This window comes from Astyanax mexicanus, chromosome 18 (assembly GCF_023375975.1).
Source record: "Astyanax mexicanus isolate ESR-SI-001 chromosome 18, AstMex3_surface, whole genome shotgun sequence".
Taxonomy (NCBI): Eukaryota; Metazoa; Chordata; class Actinopteri; order Characiformes; family Acestrorhamphidae; genus Astyanax; species Astyanax mexicanus.
In genome coordinates, this window is record NC_064425.1 from 37021226 (window position 1) to 37044945 (window position 23720).

At 39.9% G+C, this 23720-nt stretch overlaps 1 protein-coding gene across 1 annotated transcript in view; it reads right to left on the bottom strand.

Annotated features, from left to right (window-relative positions):
• Nucleotides 1–23720, bottom strand: part of col4a4 (collagen, type IV, alpha 4) — a 136643-nt gene that overhangs the window by 15359 nt on the left and 97564 nt on the right. The window contains exons 29-40 of the mRNA XM_022676942.2: nucleotides 23551–23712; nucleotides 22898–23065; nucleotides 22311–22454; nucleotides 10551–10658; nucleotides 9404–9585; nucleotides 8501–8564; nucleotides 6802–6876; nucleotides 4752–4859; nucleotides 2533–2640; nucleotides 1953–2024; nucleotides 541–669; nucleotides 348–455 (exon numbers count right to left, since the gene is read on the bottom strand). Coding sequence (XP_022532663.2) covers nucleotides 348–455; nucleotides 541–669; nucleotides 1953–2024; nucleotides 2533–2640; nucleotides 4752–4859; nucleotides 6802–6876; nucleotides 8501–8564; nucleotides 9404–9585; nucleotides 10551–10658; nucleotides 22311–22454; nucleotides 22898–23065; nucleotides 23551–23712 — 1428 coding nt within the window. The remainder of the gene's footprint in view (nucleotides 1–347; nucleotides 456–540; nucleotides 670–1952; nucleotides 2025–2532; nucleotides 2641–4751; nucleotides 4860–6801; nucleotides 6877–8500; nucleotides 8565–9403; nucleotides 9586–10550; nucleotides 10659–22310; nucleotides 22455–22897; nucleotides 23066–23550; nucleotides 23713–23720) is intronic.

Here is a 23720-nt window from a genome sequence, read left to right on the forward strand (position 1 = left end):
TTTCCCAGCATTCCCCAGAATCTTGCTTTACACACATAGCCAGATCACAAGCCTATTCTCCTGTTAAAAGTCACCTGAGCAAGATTACCCACACCTGTTCTCACCAGTATACTTCCTGTTGTGCATTTACTCCTGGATGAGTATTTGATTATGTTGCGTCCGTCATTACAAAGCATTTCTCTTTGTTGGATTTCATGTTTTTTGCATCTCCTGGTATGTTCCCTCTTGTGTGTTGATACTTTCTGCTGGTCTGGCCCCCCTAGGTCCCAGGTTATCATGAGCCACCCCTGTTCTAGAGTGCTGTCTCCATCTACTCTCTACCCACATGAGCTCCTGCAGGCACATACCTTGTGGGCCATCTAAACCAGCATAGCCAGATTCACCCATCTGTCCTAGTTTAGGGTCCCTACAGTCTTCACCAGCAAAACCAGGAGGACCACTAGGACCAGGATCCCCTGTGGAGAAAAAGAGTGATAGATAAATAGATAGACAGACAGACAGAATTCTGGGCTGACAGAGAAATATGGTTGAGATCAGTACCTCTGTTCCCAGGCATTCCCTTTGCACCCTTGTTCCCTGGCTGTGATAGACCAGATGGGCCAGTATCTCCAGTGCAGCCCTGATCTCCGCTCAGACCCTGAGGACCTCTATCACCAGATGTAACCATTCCTGGGGAAGCAAAAAAGAAAGAGAGTGAGTGAGTGAAAGAAGCAGAGAGAAAGAAAATAGGGCATGGACAGATGGACATATGAATGTCATTTAGGTAAACATGCATTAGGTTTTTAGAAAATACCTTCAAACAACATTTAGCATTTACATTTATGTGATTGAATTATATATACCAGTGGTTCTCAATCTTTTGGTACCACCAATGTACCATTTAATAATCACCTATTGGGGCTATTGTGTGGGCTTTACCAACTTTGCAGTGCACTACAGAGTCTACATGAACCCTAGGCTAAATACTTTGCTATTATTACTAATACAGAAACTTTTGTGAATCCTGGAGTTCCACATGGTTCAACTTTAGGTAAATAGTAAAGAGACTTTTGAATATTTTTGTGCATGCATTAAAGTTTTACCAAATCATCTGGTGTACCACCCTAAAAATACACATATCACAGTTTGAAAACCAATCACAGTTGAAAAATACACAGTTGAAATACATCTCATTACAATTACTGCCGAAAATAAATACATTTATGTGACAGTAATTATGTGATATCTCAGCGATAAGCCCAGCTGCAGACACTAGAACTGCTTGATTATTCCTGTGATGTTGGAGAAGATAAGCTGAAACTTCACAAGAAGCACTGCTCATTAGCATATGCAGGAGCATGAACTGTTCAGACAAACATTTAACATAGACCATATTAAAAATACACTTTATAGAGTCTAAAAAAAACATTGCTGTGTGAATGCATCCAAAAATATTTCAATACATTAACTTTGATACACTGCTTGGCCAAAAAAAGGTCACCACCTGGATTTAACTTAGCAAATGATTTGACTAATCATCTTGGCATATTCCAAGGTGAAAATGTCAGGATTCATGGTGCTGGAATTGTGAAAGAGTGATTCAGGGAGCATGAGATCATCATTTTCACACATGGATTGTTAACCTTAACGCAATTGAGAATCTTCAGGATGTGATGGAGAAGACTTTGTGCAGTGGTCAGACTCTACCATCATCAATGCTGCTGCAAGATCTTGAAGTGAAACATTACTGCAACACTGGATTGAAATAAATCTTGTGAGATTACAGGAGCTTATTGAAACAATGCCTCAGTGAATGCGTACAGCAATCAAAGTTAAAGGTGGTCCAACACATTTAATTTTTTTGGTGGTGACTTTTATTTTGCCAGGCAGTGTTTTTACATCTACATGAAAAACCTTTTAAGTGTATAGATTCATATTTAGTATGCACAACAAACACATTAAACTGGTCTTACCTTGTGGCCCAGTTGCGCCTTTTAAGCCCCTTAGTCCATCCAATCCATTCAGGCCCAGCGGGCCAGGAGGACCTGAAAGAGAACCGCAAATAATAATTAAACAATTGCTGTTTATATATTAACATGAAAGTGTGTATTAGGTGTGTACTAGAGGTAGGTGATATGGTCCTATGGATATTTTTGCAATATTCTTGTTGATACGAAAAAACATTGACATATTTAAAATTAATTTAAACTTTGCATTAATATAAACATAACAGAACCAAAAACTGTTACAACAAAAATTTAACAAAACTACAGTGCAGTATATTAAGTGCATGTAAACACCACACAGACGATTAAAGTAAAAACAATAAATAGCAACATAAATAGATACATTTAAAAAATATCACTATTTGGAGTTTTTTTTGTTGTGTCAGAATTTTTGGCAATATTATTGCATACAATATAATAGGCAAAACCTCTAGTGTGTACATATGTGTGATCTGGTGGGTGTTTTACAGTATTATAGTTACTATTCTAGAGTAATAATGTCTCAAATCACTAAAGACGTATGTGCATGGTGGGGGGGTATCAGTACCTCTGAGTCCACTTCTCCCTGGATTTCCTTTCAGTCCAAGACGTCCAGGAGGTCCTGGTGGACCCTCTGGACCATAATTTCCACAGGGACCTGGGGGGCCAATTACACCTGGCAGAGGCAAAAGGAAAAAACTAAGCAATTTTTTTCAGTTTTCTGAACATAACCTCACAGCTTGTGTGTATGACTGGTCTGAGGAAATTGTTAAGCCATTCAAGTTTTCCACCTCCACAGAAAATGATGACCTGTTTCTTTGTGCCAAAAAATCAATTGAGAACCTTCAGCTAATCCAGAACCAGAGAGAGAGCAAATCCCTCCAGTTCCAGCTTCACTGCACTGCTCCTTGTAAAGTCCTTTTACATGTAAACAAGGATTTACATAGTTTAGCATCGTCTTACATCGCTGAGTCTCTGTCGTTTTATGTCTCTTCAAATCCCTCAGGTCCTCTACCTCAGCCAGCCTCCAATATAGACCGAAATTCGCCCAAAATAGCCCTAATTATATGATTTTACCATGTATCTTTTTCGTTACACTTCACACTTATGCAATACTTTGTGTTTGTCTATCACTTATAATCTCAATAAAATACATGGTTGTAAGGTGGTTGTAAGGTGACAAAATGTGGAAAAGTTCAAGGGGTATGAATACTTTTGCAAAACCACTGTATATATCGTCACTGTCCTATGAAAAACACTTTTCTCCAGTTTATGTAAATGCATTGGTTGGATTACTCACAAACTCTGTCATAATCAAATTTGAAGTGCCTGCAAGCATACCTAGTTTTTAATTATTTCTATCTGAACAGTGTTGGTAAGAGGAGGATTGCTTTTACCTATGATTCTTGGTTCAGAGAGGGTTAAAGGCCTTGATTTGGGGCCCAACACTGGAATGGCTTTTAGTTAACAGCTGTGCTGAACTTGTCAAGAGTTCATTACTTAAGTTTTGCTTCTTAATGTGTTTGAGAGCATCAGTTGTAAAGTTGTGAAGAGGTAGAGTTGGTATACAGTGAATAGCCTTGTTTTAGTAATGTTTTAATCCTTATTATGACAAGGACATCTCAACTAAGTAAAGAAAAAAATACTTTAAGAAATGAAAGTTCTCTCTGTTGCACAAGATAAGTTCATCAGCCTCAGAGTTACCAGCCTCAGGCTCTGCAGTGTAATCTTAATGGGATCTGGGAGGCTTGCACTAGTGTGTGCATCACATGCAACCTGTGTGTTTTAGAGCCATGTAGGTTTCCCATAGACTTTATTAAAATTTGGTTGCCATGGTTACTGCTCTGCGATGTACTGCCCCACGTCTTTTACTTTCTTCCTTATTTTTGATTCCCCTAGACTTTAATAATAATAAATTATATTATTTGATTATTGAATCTGGTGTTGCCTCCTCTCTTTTTATGTTGCGGTTTGTGTGAACGAGCTGGCCGTAACACCAGCTACTGCAACCCTGATACTAACCTATGACTTAATGCACAGCCCATGCTTTACATGAAGAGGGAAATATTCAGCAAAAATTAATTATCACTTTACTGCTTTAAAATACAGATAAGACAAATTATAATACCAGTGAGTAATGTAGTTTTTCAATTGTGATTGCACCTTTTGTATCTCCCAAACTGTTCATGTATATTTTCTTTATTGCACATCAGCACTGATGCCAAGCTTTATTCTGTAAGTGCTGCACCTAAAGTAAAATACTGTCTGTTGAAAACTGAATTTAAAGGTTAAGGCATGAAGGCTTTATTTAATTTTATGATTAATGGTAAAGTTGATATAGCCACTCTTCATGTTATGTGTGAGGGTAAACTGATAGAATATGTTTTTGATAACCACAGTTGGTTGTTCTAACTTTATATGGCAGTGATTTTCATATTTTAAACTTTTCTTCACTGAAATATAAAGACGTTATGTTCGCACCGTGTTTAATAAAATAAAAGCTGCATGCAGTATGAAGGGAGCTGCTTACTATTGGTAAGAAAAAAAATTAATTAAATATTACGGAAACAATAGCTTCACCTTAAAATGTGCTGTGTGTTAACAAATAAAGCTATGAAAGAACTTTGTAAAACTCTAAATCGTAATAGTGAATTGCTCATATATTTAAATAATACAGAGATAAAACAGAAAAGTGTGCCAAACAATAATCTGTTACATTTAATAAGCTTACAATTTCCAAAAAATTATCCATTACAAAGTGGACAAGGGGCAAGAAGTAAAGCCTACCCTGAGGTCCAGGATAGCCCCGTGGTCCGTCAGGTCCAACTGCGCCCGGCTTTCCGCAAGTCCCAGGAGGTCCGTATTGCCCCACTTCTCCTCTATCTCCTACAAAAGCTGTTTGTGTGCAGAGTAAGAGAAAAAGAGAGATTTTTTTGATTGATTTATGTGATTCAAAAACTCATAAATGGAAAATATACACTGACATGCCAAAAAAATTTAGCAATTTCACACTACATAACTTTAATACGGAAATATGTACTTATGTCCTCAACACAAAACTATATCAATTGTTTCAGTGCAGTGTAGACATAATTATTTATGTTTTTAAACTCCAACCACATCCACAGCTTTTACAGCGTACTATTACATACTATTTTTAATTCACATTTTTAGCTTTTAGTTCCATTCATCCACATTAATAGAGTACTCATTTGTGGGCTCCCTCTGGAGTTTAACAGTAATTTCCTGATATAACAGGGGAGAAACAAAGTGGACAGACTTAAACATGTCTGGTCATGCAGAAGATGTGTTTTGTATCTGTGGTTCTTTCTTTTTACATAATCCCATTTGACATAGGTAGCCACTGTTCTTGACTCCCAGTCTCCGACTGGGTCGGATATTTAGCATACTAAATATTTGCTGGGATTCTACAACGCATCTGCGATCACTCAGTGGCGGCTCGGCAAGCGTCTCTCAGTAGTTTACACCACACAGCTGAATGAGAGCTAAGAAATCCCCCTTTTGACTCTGAACAGAGGTTTTGTTTGTGTCAGTCTGCGACTGAAAAGCTGGGCTAAAATCGTGTAGTGTGAACCTGGAATTAGCCCCATTGAATGTGTATGTGAACTGGTAATCTTTAGATTTTATACTGTCTTGCACACAGTCAAGGCACTCAAAGCCAGAGGCAGCAAAACAACAACACCAAAACATCTTTCAACCTACACCATTTTTGACTGTAGGTACTGTGTTCTTTTGTTTTGTATTTCATTTTCGGTAAACAGTAGAATGATGTGCTTTACCAAGAAGCTCTAACTTGGTCTGATCCGTCCACAAGATGTTCTTTCAGAGAGATTTTGATTTACTCACATAAATTTAGAAAAACTGCAGTCTAGCTTTTCTATGTCTCTGTGTCAGCAGTGAGTCCTCTAGGGTCTCCTGCCATAGAGTTTTAATTTTAATTAAAATATCTATTGATAGGTTGAGATAACACTTATGCACCCTGAGCTTGCAGGACAGCTTGAATTTCTTTGGAACTTGATTGAGTTTCTTTGGATTGATCTGATTTCAGGTGTGATTTATATATTGTCCGCACCTGTTACTGCCACAGGTGAGTTTCAAATGAGCATCACAAGCTTGAAAAAGCTCAGAAAAGTTATTTACTCTTTACTCTATTTACTTTATTTTGAAAAGGTGGCAATCATTTTGTCCAGCCAATTTTTGAGGTTATAAACAAAGAAAATAAACATGTGTATAATAAAACACGTGAAATTGCAATCATTTTCTGGGAGAAATACCTTATTTGCTAAAAAAATTCTGGGGTGCCAACACTTTCAGCTATGACTGTACATACTTTTATCCCATGACTTTTGGCAAGTCAGTGTATTCAAACGTATACAATTTAATAGATTTTTTTTAGATTATATTACTGTTTTTGAACTGCATTCTCACAACACATTGAAAAACAAATAAACAAAAACTATATTTGATTTTTGTTTGTGTTTCATATATAAGTTATAAATTAAAATAATAATCAACATTAAGATATTATGTTAAATAATGTGGTGTTGATTGAGTAGAAGAGAATTTTTCCATCATTTGTATCATAAGCAATGTGTGAGAAATAGTTCATATCAAACATCAATGTGACTTTAAATATACAAAAAAGGCAAAGTGAGAGAGACATAAATATATGGGTAATCTTAAGTAAAATAATGTCTTTTTAACAAATTGTGTGAGTTTGAAGAACTCTTTACATAATATAAAGATCATATTTATCAAAACAAACCAAGGCTCATAACTAAATTTAGCACAGTGCTCGCAATGTTTCTACTCTTACCTTGGAGGCCTATATCTCCTTTTGGGCCATTCACACCGGGAAGTCCAGGTATACTTACAGAGCATCCTTTATCACCTAAACAAAGGGATTTAGAGGAAAATGTGTGTTATATGAAAATTTATTGAATAACATAGAAAATATAATTTACTTTAGTAATTTAGCTCAGAGGGGAAAGTCATATTACTATATAAATATTTTTTTTCATACTATTTTTCAGATTATCAAACAAACTTTAATATTACACAAATATAACCTGAGTAAATATATAAAGCACCTTTTAAATAATTATTTTATTTATTAAAGAAAAAACACTATCCAAACTATGAAACTATGACCCCCACAACCAGGCTTGATTAGAACCTGTCTGACGACATGAAGCAGCAAAAAGATCTCAAAAATCAACACATTATTTTAATAAGCAAAAATAATTTTATCATTTTATACGCAAAAACTAAAGAAATCTCTTTTCATGCAATTGTGTATGTATATGTATATATATATTAGGGGTGGGACTCGATTAAAATTTTTAATCAAATGAACTACAGGCTTTAAAATAATTAATCAAAATTAATCGCAAATAAATATTTGGCTTGAAAACAGTGAGAAGTAATTTTTTCCACATGGATTTTGAATGACAATGCATAAGCTTAATTAACAAAATATTGTTTATTTATTTCAAAACCAAGATCAATAAGCCAGTGCAAATTTTCCCATAAAGTTTAGCATATTTAGGAAAGTAAATTCAGGTAGCTTTATAGGCATAGGTAGACCTTTTTTGTTAAACACAATACTTTCAAGTACATTCAGAACAATGTAACACCTGACTAATAGAAAACATCTCTGTTGCATTCAAGGCTATTACAGACTTTGTGGATTTATCAACAGTTGAAATGATTACAAAAAAAAAAGAGAGAATCAATTTCAGTCCGACTCTTAACTCTCTTTATCACCGTTTTTCTGAATGGCAGCTCATACCTAGTGACCCCACGCAGTCTGAAGTACCCTTTCAGCTTCCAGTGCTACATGTTTTGCACTGAAGTGATATTTGAGGCTTGATACGCTGCGGTGATGCACGAATTCTTTGTTGCATAATCTGCACACAACCACCCTCTTTTTTGAAAACAAAACTTCCCCTGCACGGGGCCAACTAATCCAGAATTACGTATCTATATTATAGTGTGCCGTTAAAATGCGTTATTTGTTTTAATTAATCGAAATTAACGCACTAAAGTCCCAGCCCTAATATATATATATATATATATATATATATATATATATATATATATTTATATTTATATATATATATATATATATATATATATATATATATATATATATATATATATATATATATATATACACACAATGGCGAGAAAAATTATTAGCCCCCTACAAATTTCTCTTAAAAATATATATATATTGTGTTTGTGCAGGTGGTATAAAACCATCATTAAAATGTTCAGAAGTCTCCATCAATCAACGGTCAGACAAACTGTGGAACTCAGGGTAAACTTCTATGCAACTAAAGGCCTTTCTCCCACTTGCTATTGTTAATCTTAATGAGTCCATCATCAGGAGAACACTGAACAGCAGTGGTGTGCATGACAGGGCTGCAAGGCCAACAGTCTACAAAAAATACACATATTGGTGCACAAAACCAAACTGACGTGGTAGAAATGGTTTCTATGGTTCACTTTACCTTTCAGTCCTTCACGTCCATTCAAGCCCGGTGCTCCAGGTGAACCTTTGCTCCCCCTGTCTCCCTGATAAAACACACAAAAGAGATTTGAAGCAAGTCAGTGTCTGATCACAGTTACTACATAAATAATGGCAGCTTATTGTCAATATATATTTATTTATATATTTAATACTCACTGTTCATTAGTATTTATAATATCTGAGTAACAAAAAAGCTATTTTTTTAGCAATCAGAAAAGTGGGATCTGAAGACAGAATAAAACACTGCAAACTAGTGGGCGCGGTTTAAACACAGCACTACATAAACCAATACTGTATTTTTGAGACTTGATACAGCATTGCAAAAAATAAAATGACAATACTTTGATACATTAATGTTTATTGAGTCCATTAACATGAATGAGCTGCAAAGTTAGCTATTTAATAATGTTTGTTTAATTTATTTAGGATATTTAAAAATATATATATTTACATTTTAATGTCTGTTATTTTTTAATCTAAATAAAAGAGCGTAATTGCATAATTATGCTATTATATTATCATTTATTGATACTGTGACATGCCGATTGCCAGCTCTTGTTTTGTTTTTGTTGTTGGAATTTTTTGACAGCTTAAAAAATAAGCTGCCAAAAAATTCCCACACCATAATCCTCCCTCCACCAGATTTTATACTTGGCACAACGCAATCAGAAAAGCACTATTCTCCTGGTAATCACGGTAGCGTGCTGGAATATACTGTTTGTAGAAACAGTCTGCAGACCTAGGGGCTTGGTTTTTTAAACTTCACCTCTGGTAATATAGTGTAATAAGAAAGATAAGAGTTATTTCATGTCTTTGTTCATTAGCAAACATGTTGCTAAATATATGGAATATAATGAGCAATGTGCTGCTTTCATTTACTTACTGGAAATCCACTTATTCCAGGGAATCCCATGATGCCTAGTGGTCCTTTTGACCCACGCAGTCCAGACTCACCAGGTATTCCAGATGCACCTGGTAGCCCCTGAGGGCCACGCTCATATCCAGGAGGTCCAGGGCCCCCTTGGTTCCCATTTAAACCCAGTAATCCCCTTTCACCTTTTTCACCTAAAGTGGGAGAATAACAAAATGAACAACATTATTAGAAAATTCTACATTTAGGGGAAGTACTAAAACTCAGAATAACCATTTTGGATGTAACAATGGAAACTACAGACCCCAAAAATGTCTAAAAGACTATTAGTAAATCTAAGAACATTACAAAAAAAGCAATGGCACACACTCGAGTAATAATAAGCATCCAGAAAGGCCTAATCTCACAAACATTATAATTCCATGAAATGAAAGGAGCTGTATACTAAACTTTCTAATTTTAGCATAGTAAAACCAAAGTGTACACAAATACCCTTAAATTAAATCCTGGAATGTGTACTTTTATTACATTATGTAACCTGCAGAGCAAAGGGAGTGGCATATGTCATTATTAGAATGGATAAGTGTTTGTGACTGAAAAGTCAAAGAAAGTCACTGTGAAAGACACTTAAAAGGAGAGATTATTATTCAGTGTTTTCCACAACAGATAAATTAATCACAATGCTGCCGTTTAAGATTTCTTTCTAGTTCTTTATAGACATATATTGGCTTCATGCTGATGGGTAATTAATCTGCGTTATACAGTTGTAGTAAGGCAACTTTAGAGAAGTACTTGTGGCTTGATAGTACATACGTCTGGTCTAAAACTTTCAACATGTCATTAAATCCTGATTTTTCCACTGCATGTATGAGAACCATGGTGGTGCTGCAGCTGTGTTAATTCTGCTGAGAAAAGCACTTTAAATACATGTGTTGTGCTGATTCCTTAAGACACAACCGTTTCAAACGAGGAATTGTTTGTTCTCATCTTTGGTTGTAAAACCAAAATAATTCACACAAGCTCCACTGTTATAGCGCTATGATGTACTACGATTTTACTACTACAATAAAATCATTCCTCCAAATCTCTAGCACATACCACACAACACTGAAATAAATATTTTATACATTAACATATAATGTGAATTTGTGATTTTCACCTCTGGGTCCTGTGAAGCCGTTCATTCCTGGGGGTCCAGGTGGCCCCGGGTTCCCTTTGATCTGTATCACCTCAGTTTGTCCTCGTGGCCCAGGAAAGCCATCCATGCCTGAAGGTAAGATAACACTTTAATCTCGAAAACTCTGCAGTGCCTCATTTAGGACTGCAACAGTATGAGATTTTCACAGTATGATAATTTGATTATCACTCTATTATCATAAAGCATTAACTGATTCATAATAATTAAGAGAGTTTAAAACTTGTAGTATAATGGCAATAACTATTGTTTTTGCTAGATTTGATGGAAGTGTTTACAGAAAAAGCAGTAATACCACACTGTACATGAACTGTGTTAAAGTGAGGTCCTGCAGTTAAAATGGCTGGCTGGCTTCATTGACCATCACAGAATTAAAGGGGCTCTGACAAAGTTTGTTGTTGCATTCAAAACATGAGCAGTCGTTGTCTGGGGCAACCTGTCACACCTCGAATTCTTCTCTTCACTGCTAAAACTGAGACTAGGTTCAATCATGTTAAGCTGAGATACAAGCACTGTTTCCATGTGGGTCAGCCAGACCTCTCCTGTAGCAGTTCTCTCTTTAGTTTCCAACAGTCTTTTGAAGGTGTAGGAAACAGCACACTGCTCTCTGGCTTCATCTGTAATTCCTCCAAACAAAAGACTTACACTTTTAATAGTTGCAGGCTTCTCTGTATTTTTCTGTATTTTTTCTAGTTAGTATGATGAAAGTGTGAATGTGCTGTGTGTAGGTGTGTAAATGCTGCAGTAGATATTGCTTTACTACAGACAAAGGCTTTGGAAATATTTTTTTTGCATCTATTTACAAAGCTTAGTTAACTTCCATTGCTACAGACTACAGATCCGTAAGCTGTTTACAAACTTTTTTACTAAAAACAATTTATTGTGTTCAATATACATTTGTTTTCCTTAAAGGCCCTGGCAGTTTACTGGATTTTTCAGGATATTGTACTGTAGCTTAAATGGTTAAAAAAAGGTTCTAAAAATCTCTATATGTACATACACACTAGGGCTGTCCCTAACGATTATTTTTTAAACGATTATTCTAACGATTATTTTTTTCGATTAGTCGACTAATCTATTTATTGAGAAACATATTTAAATAATTATTATTTTACGTTTTAAAGCAAACGATAAATTACTATATTTATATATAATAACAACAACAACAACAACACAAGCCTACTAAACCAAACCCCACACTTATAATCACTTACATGTACAACACGTTTAGATCTATAACGCTAAAAATGGATAAGCTCCCATACACCACAACCGTGTGTTGCACTGTTTTCTGTGACCGCTAGATTTTGTGACCACGGGCAAGTAGTTCTCAGCAGACCGGTGCACTGGCCGATTCAAAACGTGTTCGTTTCTAATGTTTACCCCGACTGGCCAAAACGGTTCAGTTTAGGGCTGAGGGTAAGGTGTAGGTATAGAAAGCTTCCGTTTTGCCAATGAACGCTCATAACCGTGAGCACTGGTCACAAAATTCCGACGGTGACTGTAGGAGCCACATTTAAGTTTATTTTGCATGGACTTATGTTTTCTTGTTTTTTTTTGCGTTTTGTGAGCTTGCGCCCTGCTTAGATTGTGAAGGACGTTGCCTCGAGTGTATGAAGGGAGGCCAACTGCGCATGACGAAAGGAGGGCAGACGCAGCATACAGTTATTGACCTCGCTCGCTCGCTGGTTGACTCACCTGGCTGACACGCTGCTTGCTGAAACCTTTTTGTGCTGCAGTTGTGTTAATAATAGACTTTATCATTTTTGCATCCCATTGCATTCTTTTATTTGTATTTATTTTACTTTGTAATAAAACGGCAACTATTCCAGATAAACCATCTCCATTGGATTATTTAGAGCGTGCGTCAGACACTGCCAACCTGCCTTCTCACCTGGAGGAAAACAGATAGGACAGGGGCTAAAGGAAAGGCAAAAACCTGTTTTCGCCAGTACAATTAGTCAATAACTTCTGCAACACTGGATTACTTCGGAATACTTGGAAAAGGAGAGACCATTGCACTGCGCGCTGAGGACAAAAGGAACTCTCGGCGTGCGCGCGAAAGTGAGAACAAAGGAATCACTTCAAGGGGGGTATGTACAGCAAAAGGCCAGAAGATTAAGAACTTTTTCGTTTAAGAAAATTCTTTGGATTATTTGGAAGTTTGATTCGTGTTTTTCGTAAAGATTTTTTGGACTCCTTGTTTTTTGTAATTAATACCGGCCAAATTATTATTAAAGCTGCAAACGCAGTTTATTTTTGAAGGACACCCGACGTTTAAGTTTGAAAGGAAAAGGAACTGCTTTGAACTTTGTTGGACATTGTGGACATTGAATTACTTGAAAGAAGGAAAGGAATAACGTTAGTTAGTATATTAATATTAATATTGATATATATTAAGGATTACTGGTGTAGTTGATATTGATATATTGATTGATATTAATTATGATAATTTTATAATTAATTTTTGTGACCTTCTGTAAAAAAAAAAAAAAAAAAAATATATATATATATATAATAAATTCTGAGACACCTGTTACAAATATGGAGGACGAAACACTGACGCGAATGCGCAAGGCAAGGCAAGGAAAGTTGTCTCACATTACTAGGAGAATTCACATCTTAACTGACTTAATGGCAGACAATGAATTTATTGATGAAGTGAAACAAAATATGTCTAAGTTTAATGACCTTTTTGAAGAATTCAAAGCGTTACATGCAACATATGCGGATATGCTTGAGGAAACCACACGCATGGAAGATGAAGAAAAATGGTATAAGCCGAAACTCGCGGATATTGTTGCTTTTATTGATAAAGTGTGGGGATGGATTAAGTCTGTGGAAAACCCTAGCTCCCCTAGCGCAACTGAAGTGACTTCTTCAGCCAATGAAGTGCTTCAAACCGCCCCATTAGTTTCTGGCACAGTCCAGGTAGACCTAGATTCAATAGATACGCAATCGCATAGGTCTAGCGCTTCATCAGGCAGATCCCACACATCCACCCGATCTTTGCGCATTAATGCTGAAGCAGAGCGAGAAGCTTTATTGGCTAAAGCATCTAAACTGCAGCAAAAACATGCAATTGAGGAACAGGAGCAATTGTTGCGCAAGCAAAGAGAAGCGCTGGAGCTTAGCGTTAAATTGGATGCAGCAAACGCAAAAATCAAATACTTAAAGGCTGCAGAAAGGAACCCCCATGGTCCCATTTCTTTTGATTTAGACACAGCTCATATGTCTATGTTGGAAGGAGGAGCATCACAAACTGCACATACTGAAGAGCTAGAAAGTTCAATGTCTTTTCTTGACACCCCATCAGTGAAACCCAAAGCAGGTGTTGCTCATGTTAACGTTCCTCTGCTTAATCCAGATCCCGGCAGACATGCATCACCCCCCTGGCCCACCAGTAGTGACCAGGTGCAGTACACGGCACTACATAGTCGCCCGTATGGAGGTGATTCAAGTATTCCCCCACTAGCTCAGCCAGCTGATAGTTCTGCTCAAATCACTTTGCTTACACAGCCCTCTACTCAGCAAATCTTTGAACCTCAGCTTATGACACCGCAGCCACCAACTTGTCTTCAGTCACCACCTCAGCCTCCGCTTCAAGCTCCTCTGCAGTCTCAGCCACTGCAGCTACCTCATCTGCAGCCTCAGCAGCCACAGCCAGTGCCTCCGCCTCATCTGTCACCACCTCAGCCTCCGTTTCAAGCTCCTCTGCAGCCTCATCCACTGCAGCTACCTCATCTGCAGCCTCAGCAGCCACGTCCATTGCTGCAGCCTCAGCAGCCACAGCCAGTGCCTCTGCCTCATCTGCGACCACCGCAGGCTCGGCCTCAGCTTCAACTGCAGTCTCAATTGCCACCTCATCCACAGTTTCAGCCTCAGCCTCAGGCTCAAACACCCTCTATGCCCAGCTCGCCACATGACAGTCACATGATAAAGGTATTGGAAAATCAAAATGAATTGACCAGACTCCTCATGAAACAACAGTTGTCATCCACCTTACCACAGGGTAGCATTCCGTTCTTTGATGGTGAGGTCCTCGAATATAAGTCATTCATTCACAGCTTTAAAAACATGATTGAACGTAAAACCGATAACCATAGAGACCGTTTACAATTTCTCATTCAGTACATAAAGGGCCAAGCCCAGCGGTTAGTTAAGAGCTGTGAATATATGGCCCCAGATAGAGGATACCAAAAGGCCTTGAAACTACTGAAGGAAAACTTTGGCAATGAGTACAAAATCTCTTGCGCTTATTTAGAAAAGGCCCTCTCATGGCCTCAGATCAAACCTCAGGATGCCAAGTCCCTGCAAGATTATGCCATGTTCTTGAGGAGCTGCTGCAATGCAATGGAAGAGATGTCGTACATGGAGGAGCTGGACACCATATCCACCATGAAAAGCATTGTGGTGAAGTTGCCCTATAAACTCAGGGAGAAATGGCGCAACAAGGCGTTTGAGTTACACCAACAACGCGAAAGCAGGGTAAGAATTGTAGACCTTGTCTCTTTTTTGGAAAAACAGGCTCGCATAGCAGGTGACCCCATGTATGGTGATCTCCAAGACCAGTCAGCTGTTAAAGGAAAGGCTTCTGTTAAAACAAGGCCTTCCAAGCCCTCTAGCAGTAGCTATGCAACTAGTGTAGCCCATGTTGTAGGAGCAAATCCTGACCCATTATGTCCATTTTGCAGCTATAAACATGCACTAAACTCATGCCAGAAGTTCATGAAAAGGGCCCATAGAGACAAGTTAAGCTTTTTGAAAACCAAGGGCATCTGCTATGGATGTCTTAACCCAGGCCACATTAGTAAAGATTGCAATAGGCGTCTTACTTGTAATGTGTGCAAACGAACCCATCCCAGCATCCTTCACATTGCAACCAAGGAAACACAGTCCATCTGTTATTAGTGTAGCAGAGTCTTGTGGTCATATAGGGGCCGGAGACCATGAGAGTGTTCTTTCCATTGTTCCGGTTAAAGTCAAGGCAGCAAAGGGCAGCCATGTCATACAAACATACGCTCTGCTGGATCCTGGGTCTTCTGCCACTTTCTGCTCGGAGGCGCTCATGACACGTCTCAATCTAAGAGGAAAGAGAGCACACATACTTCTGCGCACCATGAACCAGGAAATGTCAGTCCCAGCACATGTCATATCAGGATTAGAGGTCTCAGCACTGGACAGCGACACATTCGTCCACCTTCCTGACACCTTGACTCAGAAGGATATGCCAGTAACCAATAGCAGCATCCCCAAGCAAAGTGACCTGGCGCATTGGGCGTACTTAGGTAAGGTCACTATTCCCTCCATTACTTCAAAAGTGGAACTGTTGATTGGCACAAATGCTCCACATCTATTAGAACCATGGGAGGTAATACATAGCCAAAATGGGGGCCCCTATGCAGTTAGAACACTGTTAGGGTGGGTGGTAAATGGGCCATTGAGAAGTGCTGCTGGTACTGGAGGTAGTGTGACAGTCAATAGGATCTCCGTTGCAAGTCTGGAAAAGCTGCTAATCTCACAGTACAATCAGGATTTTCAAGAAAATGCATCAGAGGAAAAGACAGAAATGTCTGTCGAGGACAAAACTTTCCTACGCATGGCGAATGAGGCAATACTGGAGAATGGCCACTACAGTTTGAAGCTTCCTTTCAGGAAAGACAATGTGTACATGCCAAGCAATAGGCAAATGGTAGAACAGCGTCTGTATAGCCTTAAAAGAAAGATGTCAAAGAATGAGCAGTTCAAACAGGAATACACAGCATTTCTCACTGACGTCTTTAAAAACAACTACGCAGAGGAAGTCCCACAGGAGGAACTCCTGCAGCCACCCGGAACAACCTGGTTTTTGCCACACCACGGGGTTTACCACCCTAAGAAGAAAAGGCTCAGGGTAGTGTTCGACTGTGCTGCATCATTCCAAGGTGTGTCGCTCAACACCGAACTGCTACAGGGTCCAGACCTCAACAACTCTCTTCTTGGGGTCATCATGAGGTTTCGCAAAGAACTCATTGGAATCATGGCTGACATCAAATCGATGTTCCATCAGGTCAGAGTGGCAAAGTCTGATGTGAACTACCTGCGATTCCTTTGGTGGCCACAAGGTGACATCAGTCAGACCCCAAAAGAACATCGTATGCTTGTGCACATCTTTGGTGCGGTGTCCTCCCCAAGTATTGCAACCTATGCTCTCCAAAAAACTGCCACTGACAATGAAATATGCTTCCCCCCTCAGGTAGCAGAGACCATCAGGCACAACTTTTATGTTGACGACTGTGCCAGGTCAGTGTCCAGAGAGTCCGATGCCATCCAGCTGGTAAGAGATCTCACTGCATTGTGTAGCAAAGGTGGGTTCCAGCTAACTCAGTGGGTGAGCAATAGTCGTGCAGTACTGGCATCCATTCCCAAAGAGCACAGAGCTAAAGATATTAAGTCACTTGATCTTGACAAAGACAGCCTGCCAGTTGAAAGAGCATTGGGACTGCAGTGGTGTGTAGACTCAGATAGCTTCCAATTTAACATAAACCTAAGCCAAAAGCCACATACACGCAGAGGCATACTGTCTGTTGTCAGCTCTATCTTCGACCCACTCGGCTTTCTTGCTCCTCTCATTCTTCCAGCCAAGCAGATGCTACAGGAGCTCTGTCAGGCGGGCTTTGGGTGGGATGAGCCTTTGCCACAGGCCATAACAAAGCGATGGATGGAATGGACCAACAGCTTGGAGATGATCAAAGGCTTCAGTGTGCAGCGATGTCTGAAACCAGAGGGCTTCGGAATGACCAGGTGCGTTGAACTGCATCATTTTGCCGATGCCAGTGAGAGTGGCTATGGCTCTGTAAGCTACATCAGACAGGTAAACTGTAAGGATGTAGTGTATGTCACCTTTGTACTTGGCAAGTCTAGAGTGCTACCCTTAAAGAACGTCACAGTGCCAAGAATGGAGCTGGCAGCAGCTGCTCTTGCAGTTAAAGTGGACAGAATGCTGAGAAAGGAGTTACAGCTTAACTTAGAACCCTCTGTGTTCTGGACAGATAGTCAAACGGTGCTTAAGTACATTGCCAACGACCAAGCCAGATTTAAAACATATGTGGCAAACAGGGTCTCATTTATACGAGACAATACAGAGCTGTCACAGTGGAGATACGTAGGCAGCAAAGACAACCCTGCTGATGACTCATCCAGAGGGTTGAATGCCAGAAAGTTCATGGAGCAGAAGAGATGGATTCATGCACCAGAGTTTCTATGGAAACCAGAGGAAAGGTGGCCAGTAGTGCAGGCACTAGGCCCCATGCTTCAGGATGATCCAGAGGTTAGGAAACCCACCATAGCATTCACAACCATGGTGAAATCTAGAACCCCTACTGACCAGCTTATCGTGCATTTCTCAAACTGGATCAGCCTCTTAAAGGCTGTAGCTTGGTACCTCAAACTAAAGAGAAATTACATGCTGAAAATGAAAAAAGGAAAAGAGCTCATCCAATTCACCCACTCCGACAGGTTACAGTCGAGCCAAAAGGCAGGTATAAAGCCCTGTAGTGAACAGCATCTAACAGTGAAAGATCTAGCGGATGCAGAAAGGGCAGTTGTCATATACATTCAGAGACAAGCTTTCGCTAATGAATTCTCAACATTGCAGATGACACCTCCAAGAGTATCCAAAAGCAGTAGGCTGTGTAGGCTCGATCCTGTACTGGATGATGGCCTTCTGAGGGTAGGTGGCAGGCTACATCGATCCGCAATGCCAGAGGACGCTAAACACCCCTGCATCTTGCCCACAGATTCACACATTTCAGTACTGTTGTTACGGCACATTCATGAGCGCAGTGGACACAGTGGCAGAAACCATACGCTCTCAGAGCTCCACAAGAGGTACTGGATTATAAAGGGCAACTCGGTAGCGAGAAAGGTGCTCTCCAAATGTGTCACATGCCGCCGTGTGAGAAGCAAAGTAGGCCAGCAGAAAATGGCAGACTTACCGCTGGAAAGAATCCTACCCGACCTCCCACCCTTTACCAACGTTGGACTGGACTACTTCGGCCCGATTGAGGTGAGGCGAGGGAGATGCACCATCAAAAGGTATGGAGTAATCTTTACTTGTATGTCCAGTAGAGCCGTTCATTTGGAAATTGCTTATACTTTGGACACAGACTCATGTATTCATGCTTTGAGGAGATTTATGTGCAGGAGAGGCCAAGTCAGGCACATCAGGTCTGACAATGGGACCAACCTGGTGGGTGCGCGTGCTGAGCTGAAGAGGGCCCTGATGTCTCTCAATGAGAAGAAAATTCAAGATGCCCTGCTTCCTGATGGCATTGAATGGAGTTTTAACCCACCAGCTGCATCACACCATGGCGGTGTCTGGGAAAGACTGATACGATCCGTACGGCAGGTGCTCTACTCCACTCTGCACCAGCAAACCACTGACGATGAAGGCCTTCATACCCTGTTCTGTGAGGTGGAGGCCATCCTGAACAGCCGCCCCCTTTCCAGAGTGTCCTCAGACCCCCATGATCTGGAACCGTTGACCCCCAATCATCTCCTTTTGCTGAAGACCATGCCCAATCTGCCCCCTGGAGTCTTCCAGACGTCCGACATCTATGCCAAGCGCCGCTGGAAACAGGTCCAGTACATGGCTGATCTCTTTTGGCTCAGATGGACAAAAGAATACCTTCTCCTGCTCCAAGAAAGACAGAAATGGACAAGCACAAAGAAGAACTTCAGTATCGGAGACGTTGTCTTGGTGGTCGATCCCAGTGCTCCACGAGGGTCCTGGCCATTAGGAAGAGTCCTGGGGCCTCATGTACTAAAGGTGCGTACGCACAAAAACATTGCGTACGCCATATTTCACGCTCACGGTCTGATGTACTAAATTTGACTTGAACGTGTGAAAGTGCGTTCCCCCACGGAAGTTTTGTTTTGGGCGTACGCCTTTTTTTTGTGCGTATGTATTGTGTTTTTGTCATTTGGCGACACTTAGAGGCGATGCATTGAAATTACAACTATTAAGATATCCTTTATGCACACATTGAAGTAAGCATTATTGGGTAAAATAAAGTAAATTAATCAGACAGTTTCATTGTCTTACAGAAATAATCGTTTAACGTGTTTCCACTTAGCCTAGATCAGGTTTGCGCTGGAGTTGTTGGAGATGCAGCGTTGGCATTACTGGAAAATACTGCTAATGGCCGAATTCATTGAGCGCGCATTTTCCGTGACCATTATGTTTTTTTGGCCCATGATGATGACTGGCTTATAAGCAGTTTTAGATTTCCAAGAGCATAAGAAAACAAGCTGAGTGCGTGACGTGTGTCTTTTTGGTAGGCAACTCATTTAAAGCATTTAAATGAAAGCATTTATCTTAGAATAATAAAACTTAAAACATGGGTAATTATACGCTATGCGTATATAATATTATTATTATTATTATTATTATTAATAATAATAATATAACATTATACTCTGCGTAATTGAGGGAGGAGTCGTGGCAAGTGTGATGCTTTCGTGCATTTGCGCTTGATTTCAAGTTGATTGTGATGTACTAAGAGAAAGTACGTGGAATTCTGCCTACGCACGGTTTGATAAATCTGGATTTTTTTGTGCGTACGGAACTTTTCAGATCTGAGCGTACGGAACATTTTAGTAGGAAGTCCACGCAAGTCTTAGTACATGAGGCCCCTGGAGACCACCTCAGATTCAAAGGGTCTGGTCAGGTCTGTGAAGTTGAAGACAAAGACGTCAGTCCTTGAGAGGCCCATTACCAAGCTGTGCCGGATCCTTGAGGCTGACGATGAATCCTGATGACAAGCCTCAATGAGGTCACTGATAACACTATACAGGGAAGTAGTGTTTTTTAGTTATTTTGTTTGATTTACATACTTACCTTTCGATTGGCTTACATACTTACCTCATTAGATGACTGTTCTATTTGGCTTATTTTTGTTAAACATGTTTGATTAAAACTTTATTACTTGGCTCCTTTTTGTATATTATAAAATAATTGATTCTTGGAGAACAATTAGGGGCCGGGGTGTAGGAGCCACATTTAAGTTTATTTTGCATGGACTTATGTTTTCTTGTTTTTTTTGCGTTTTGTGAGCTTGCGCCCTGCTTAGATGGTGAAGGACGTTGCCTCGAGTGTATGAAGGGAGGCCAACTGCGCATGACGAAAGGAGGGCAGACGCAGCATACAGTTATTGACCTCGCTCGCTCGCTGGTTGACTCACCTGGCTGACACGCTGCTTGCTGAAACCTTTTTGTGCTGCAGTTGTGTTAATAATAGACTTTATCATTTTTGCATCCCATTGCATTCTTTTATTTGTATTTATTTTACTTTGTAATAAAACGGCAACTATTCCAGATAAACCATCTCCATTGGATTATTTAGAGCGTGCGTCAGACACTGCCAACCTGCCTTCTCACCTGGAGGAAAACAGATAGGACAGGGGCTAAAGGAAAGGCAAAAACCTGTTTTCGCCAGTACAGTGACAGAAAACGGTGTAACACCGCAGCGCCGACGGCGCTAGCTAAAATAACTTAAGGCAGCTAGCTTAGCTAAACACCTGAACTTATGAATAATGCTACTGTCTCTGGAAACTGCGAAATGCCATGCACAAATATAAACCAAAACTGTATAATTTCTGCCTGTGGCAGGTTTAAAACCTTTGGTAGACAGCCTTAAGTCTTTTTAAGGACACCCGCGGAGACCCTGATGTAAACGGTAACTTACTGTGTGACCCTGTTGACATAGTGCTCCTGGATGTTTGCGCTTCAAGTGCTCCTTTTGCACATATGGCAGAGGACCACATTGTTGCCCTTTTGCGTGAAATGCTCCCAAACTTTAGATGCCCGCTGGCGTTTTTTTTGTAGCTGGAGATTGCTCTCCGGAGTCCATGCTCTCTAGAGCTTAGATTCTCTGCCCGAACCCGACATGACCCGGGCTCCAGAAAATAGTCCGAGATGTAGGCGTCTGTTTTTTAATTATATTTTTATAAAAAAATAAAAAAAACGAAAATAACGAAAACTGAAAGTGAAACTAAACTACTTTATTTATAAGCGCTGTTTTCACTACCGCAGTTGTACAGCTGGGGGTGTTGTGCCGATTCTGTCCGCGAAGCGGGAGTCGGATTCGGCACAAGCGCGGCGGCACCCCGCGGTCCGCGGTGTTAGTTGTAAGCGCTCACGCTAGCCGCAAAATACGACAGAAAACACTGAGAGTGCTGCAGAATTATGTATGGGACTAGATTATGAGCACGAGGAGATAAAAGAAAACCTTCACCTGTGAGTAGCTCACACCAGAACACGCAAATCTCTCTCTCTCTGTTTGTGTGTGTGTCTCTCTCTCTCTCTCTCTCTCGCACGTGAACTCCTCCGCGTTTGACTTGCAGAACTGTGTTTAGCTGTTCTTAAAAATCATTTTAATTAAATAATAGTTCTATGCTTCTATGTTACCGTGTTAATTAACATAATTCTGATCATATTTCGCTCATTCAAACAGCCCGAAAACAGCCAGTTTATGGTTCAGGTCGGGTCGGGCTAGAGCAGAACGTGCACAGGCTCGGACTGGGTCGGTTTGGAATTTTTGGGCCCGATCTAACCTCTAATGCTCTCCACAGGCGCCGCCATGTTTACGACGCGCCGACGCACGTTATGCAAATCGATGTATTTTTGTAATCGATGACGTCGATTATGTCGACGCGTCGCCCCAGCCCTAATACACACACATACCTTTTTGTCCTCTGATGCCTTGTTCACCTGGAAAACCGGGCCTCCCATCCGGCCCTTTCTCACCGCTTGAGCCAGGTGATCCTGGACTACCGTTCTGACCTGGTTCACCAGGTTGACCATCCTTACCATCAAGTCCCGGTAAACCTGAACAATAAAACATCATCACATTTATTTTACACATCAACAAAAAAATATATGCTCTGACTGACTTCTTTTTCTAACATAAATATAAACTACACTGCAAATAATATCTAACGAAGGTAGTCTACATCTGTAATTTGCTTTATTGTATTATTATAAGAAACAATAATATGATATAATTAAACTTCTTGAACTTGTTATAAGATACAAAAAGTGTCTTTTTCTCGAGAAAGTTTGTGTTTGTGTCAAAGCTCAACGCTTAAATCAGGCTAAAATATCTGACAAAGGAGTTAAACACTTTCAGTAGATAATGGATGAAAACAAAGAAATATATATTACAAATAAAACGAATATTCTTATTAAATTCTGATAATGCAAATATTAGAAATGTAAACAATTTAAAATTGATTCAAGGTTATTTAACTTGTAAGATTCAGATTTCTTACCCTTTCGTCCACTACCAGCAGGAATCCCACTCTCACCAGGAGGTCCTGGGGGGCCCTGAAGACCAGTACATCCCTGAAGACCAGGAGGACCAGCATTTCCTGCCATACCTTTGGGCCCTGCTCCTGGAAGGCCAGGCTGACCCATCACTCCTTTCTCACCACGGTACCCTAAACACAGACACAGGAACACACGAGCAGAGATATCAGCATTTAAAGGTCTGGTCAATAAAAGGGTAATCGGTTCCCCCTAAACTGAAAGATTCAGTATAAGTAAGATGATTAGGTAAAGCAATGAATTATATTTCCTTTATTAATGTCCACTTTACTTTAATCTGCCTTAATAAATAAGTGAATAATTGAGAAACAAAACAGCACAGTAGTTTGTTTACATTTAGAACAGTAGAGGGAGCATTTAAACAAAATGCATTTGTCTTTATTAATACACTTAACAAATAAAAACTAGGACAAGCCCCCTTAAAAGTGAATCATGAATCCAAGACTGTGAATCTAATCGAGTGAATCGAGTGTATTGGATTACTATGTTGTGTGTTGATTGTAAAACACAACTGGGTTCTAGAAAGGTGCTATGTTAGTATAAGCAACAATAATATAAATAGTAAAATTATGTTCTTTAATCAAACAGATGTTCTAACCTGGAGTTCCTGTGAAGCCAGGGGGTCCCCTGTCTCCCACTGGACCATCTGGTCCACGGTCACACTGTTTTGGATTTGGCCCTGTACACCCCGGTCCCCCAAGCTGTCCTATTGGTCCAGGCTCTCCTTTTCTTCCTTTAGCTCCCGGTTCACCTGGAGGACCTGTAGAG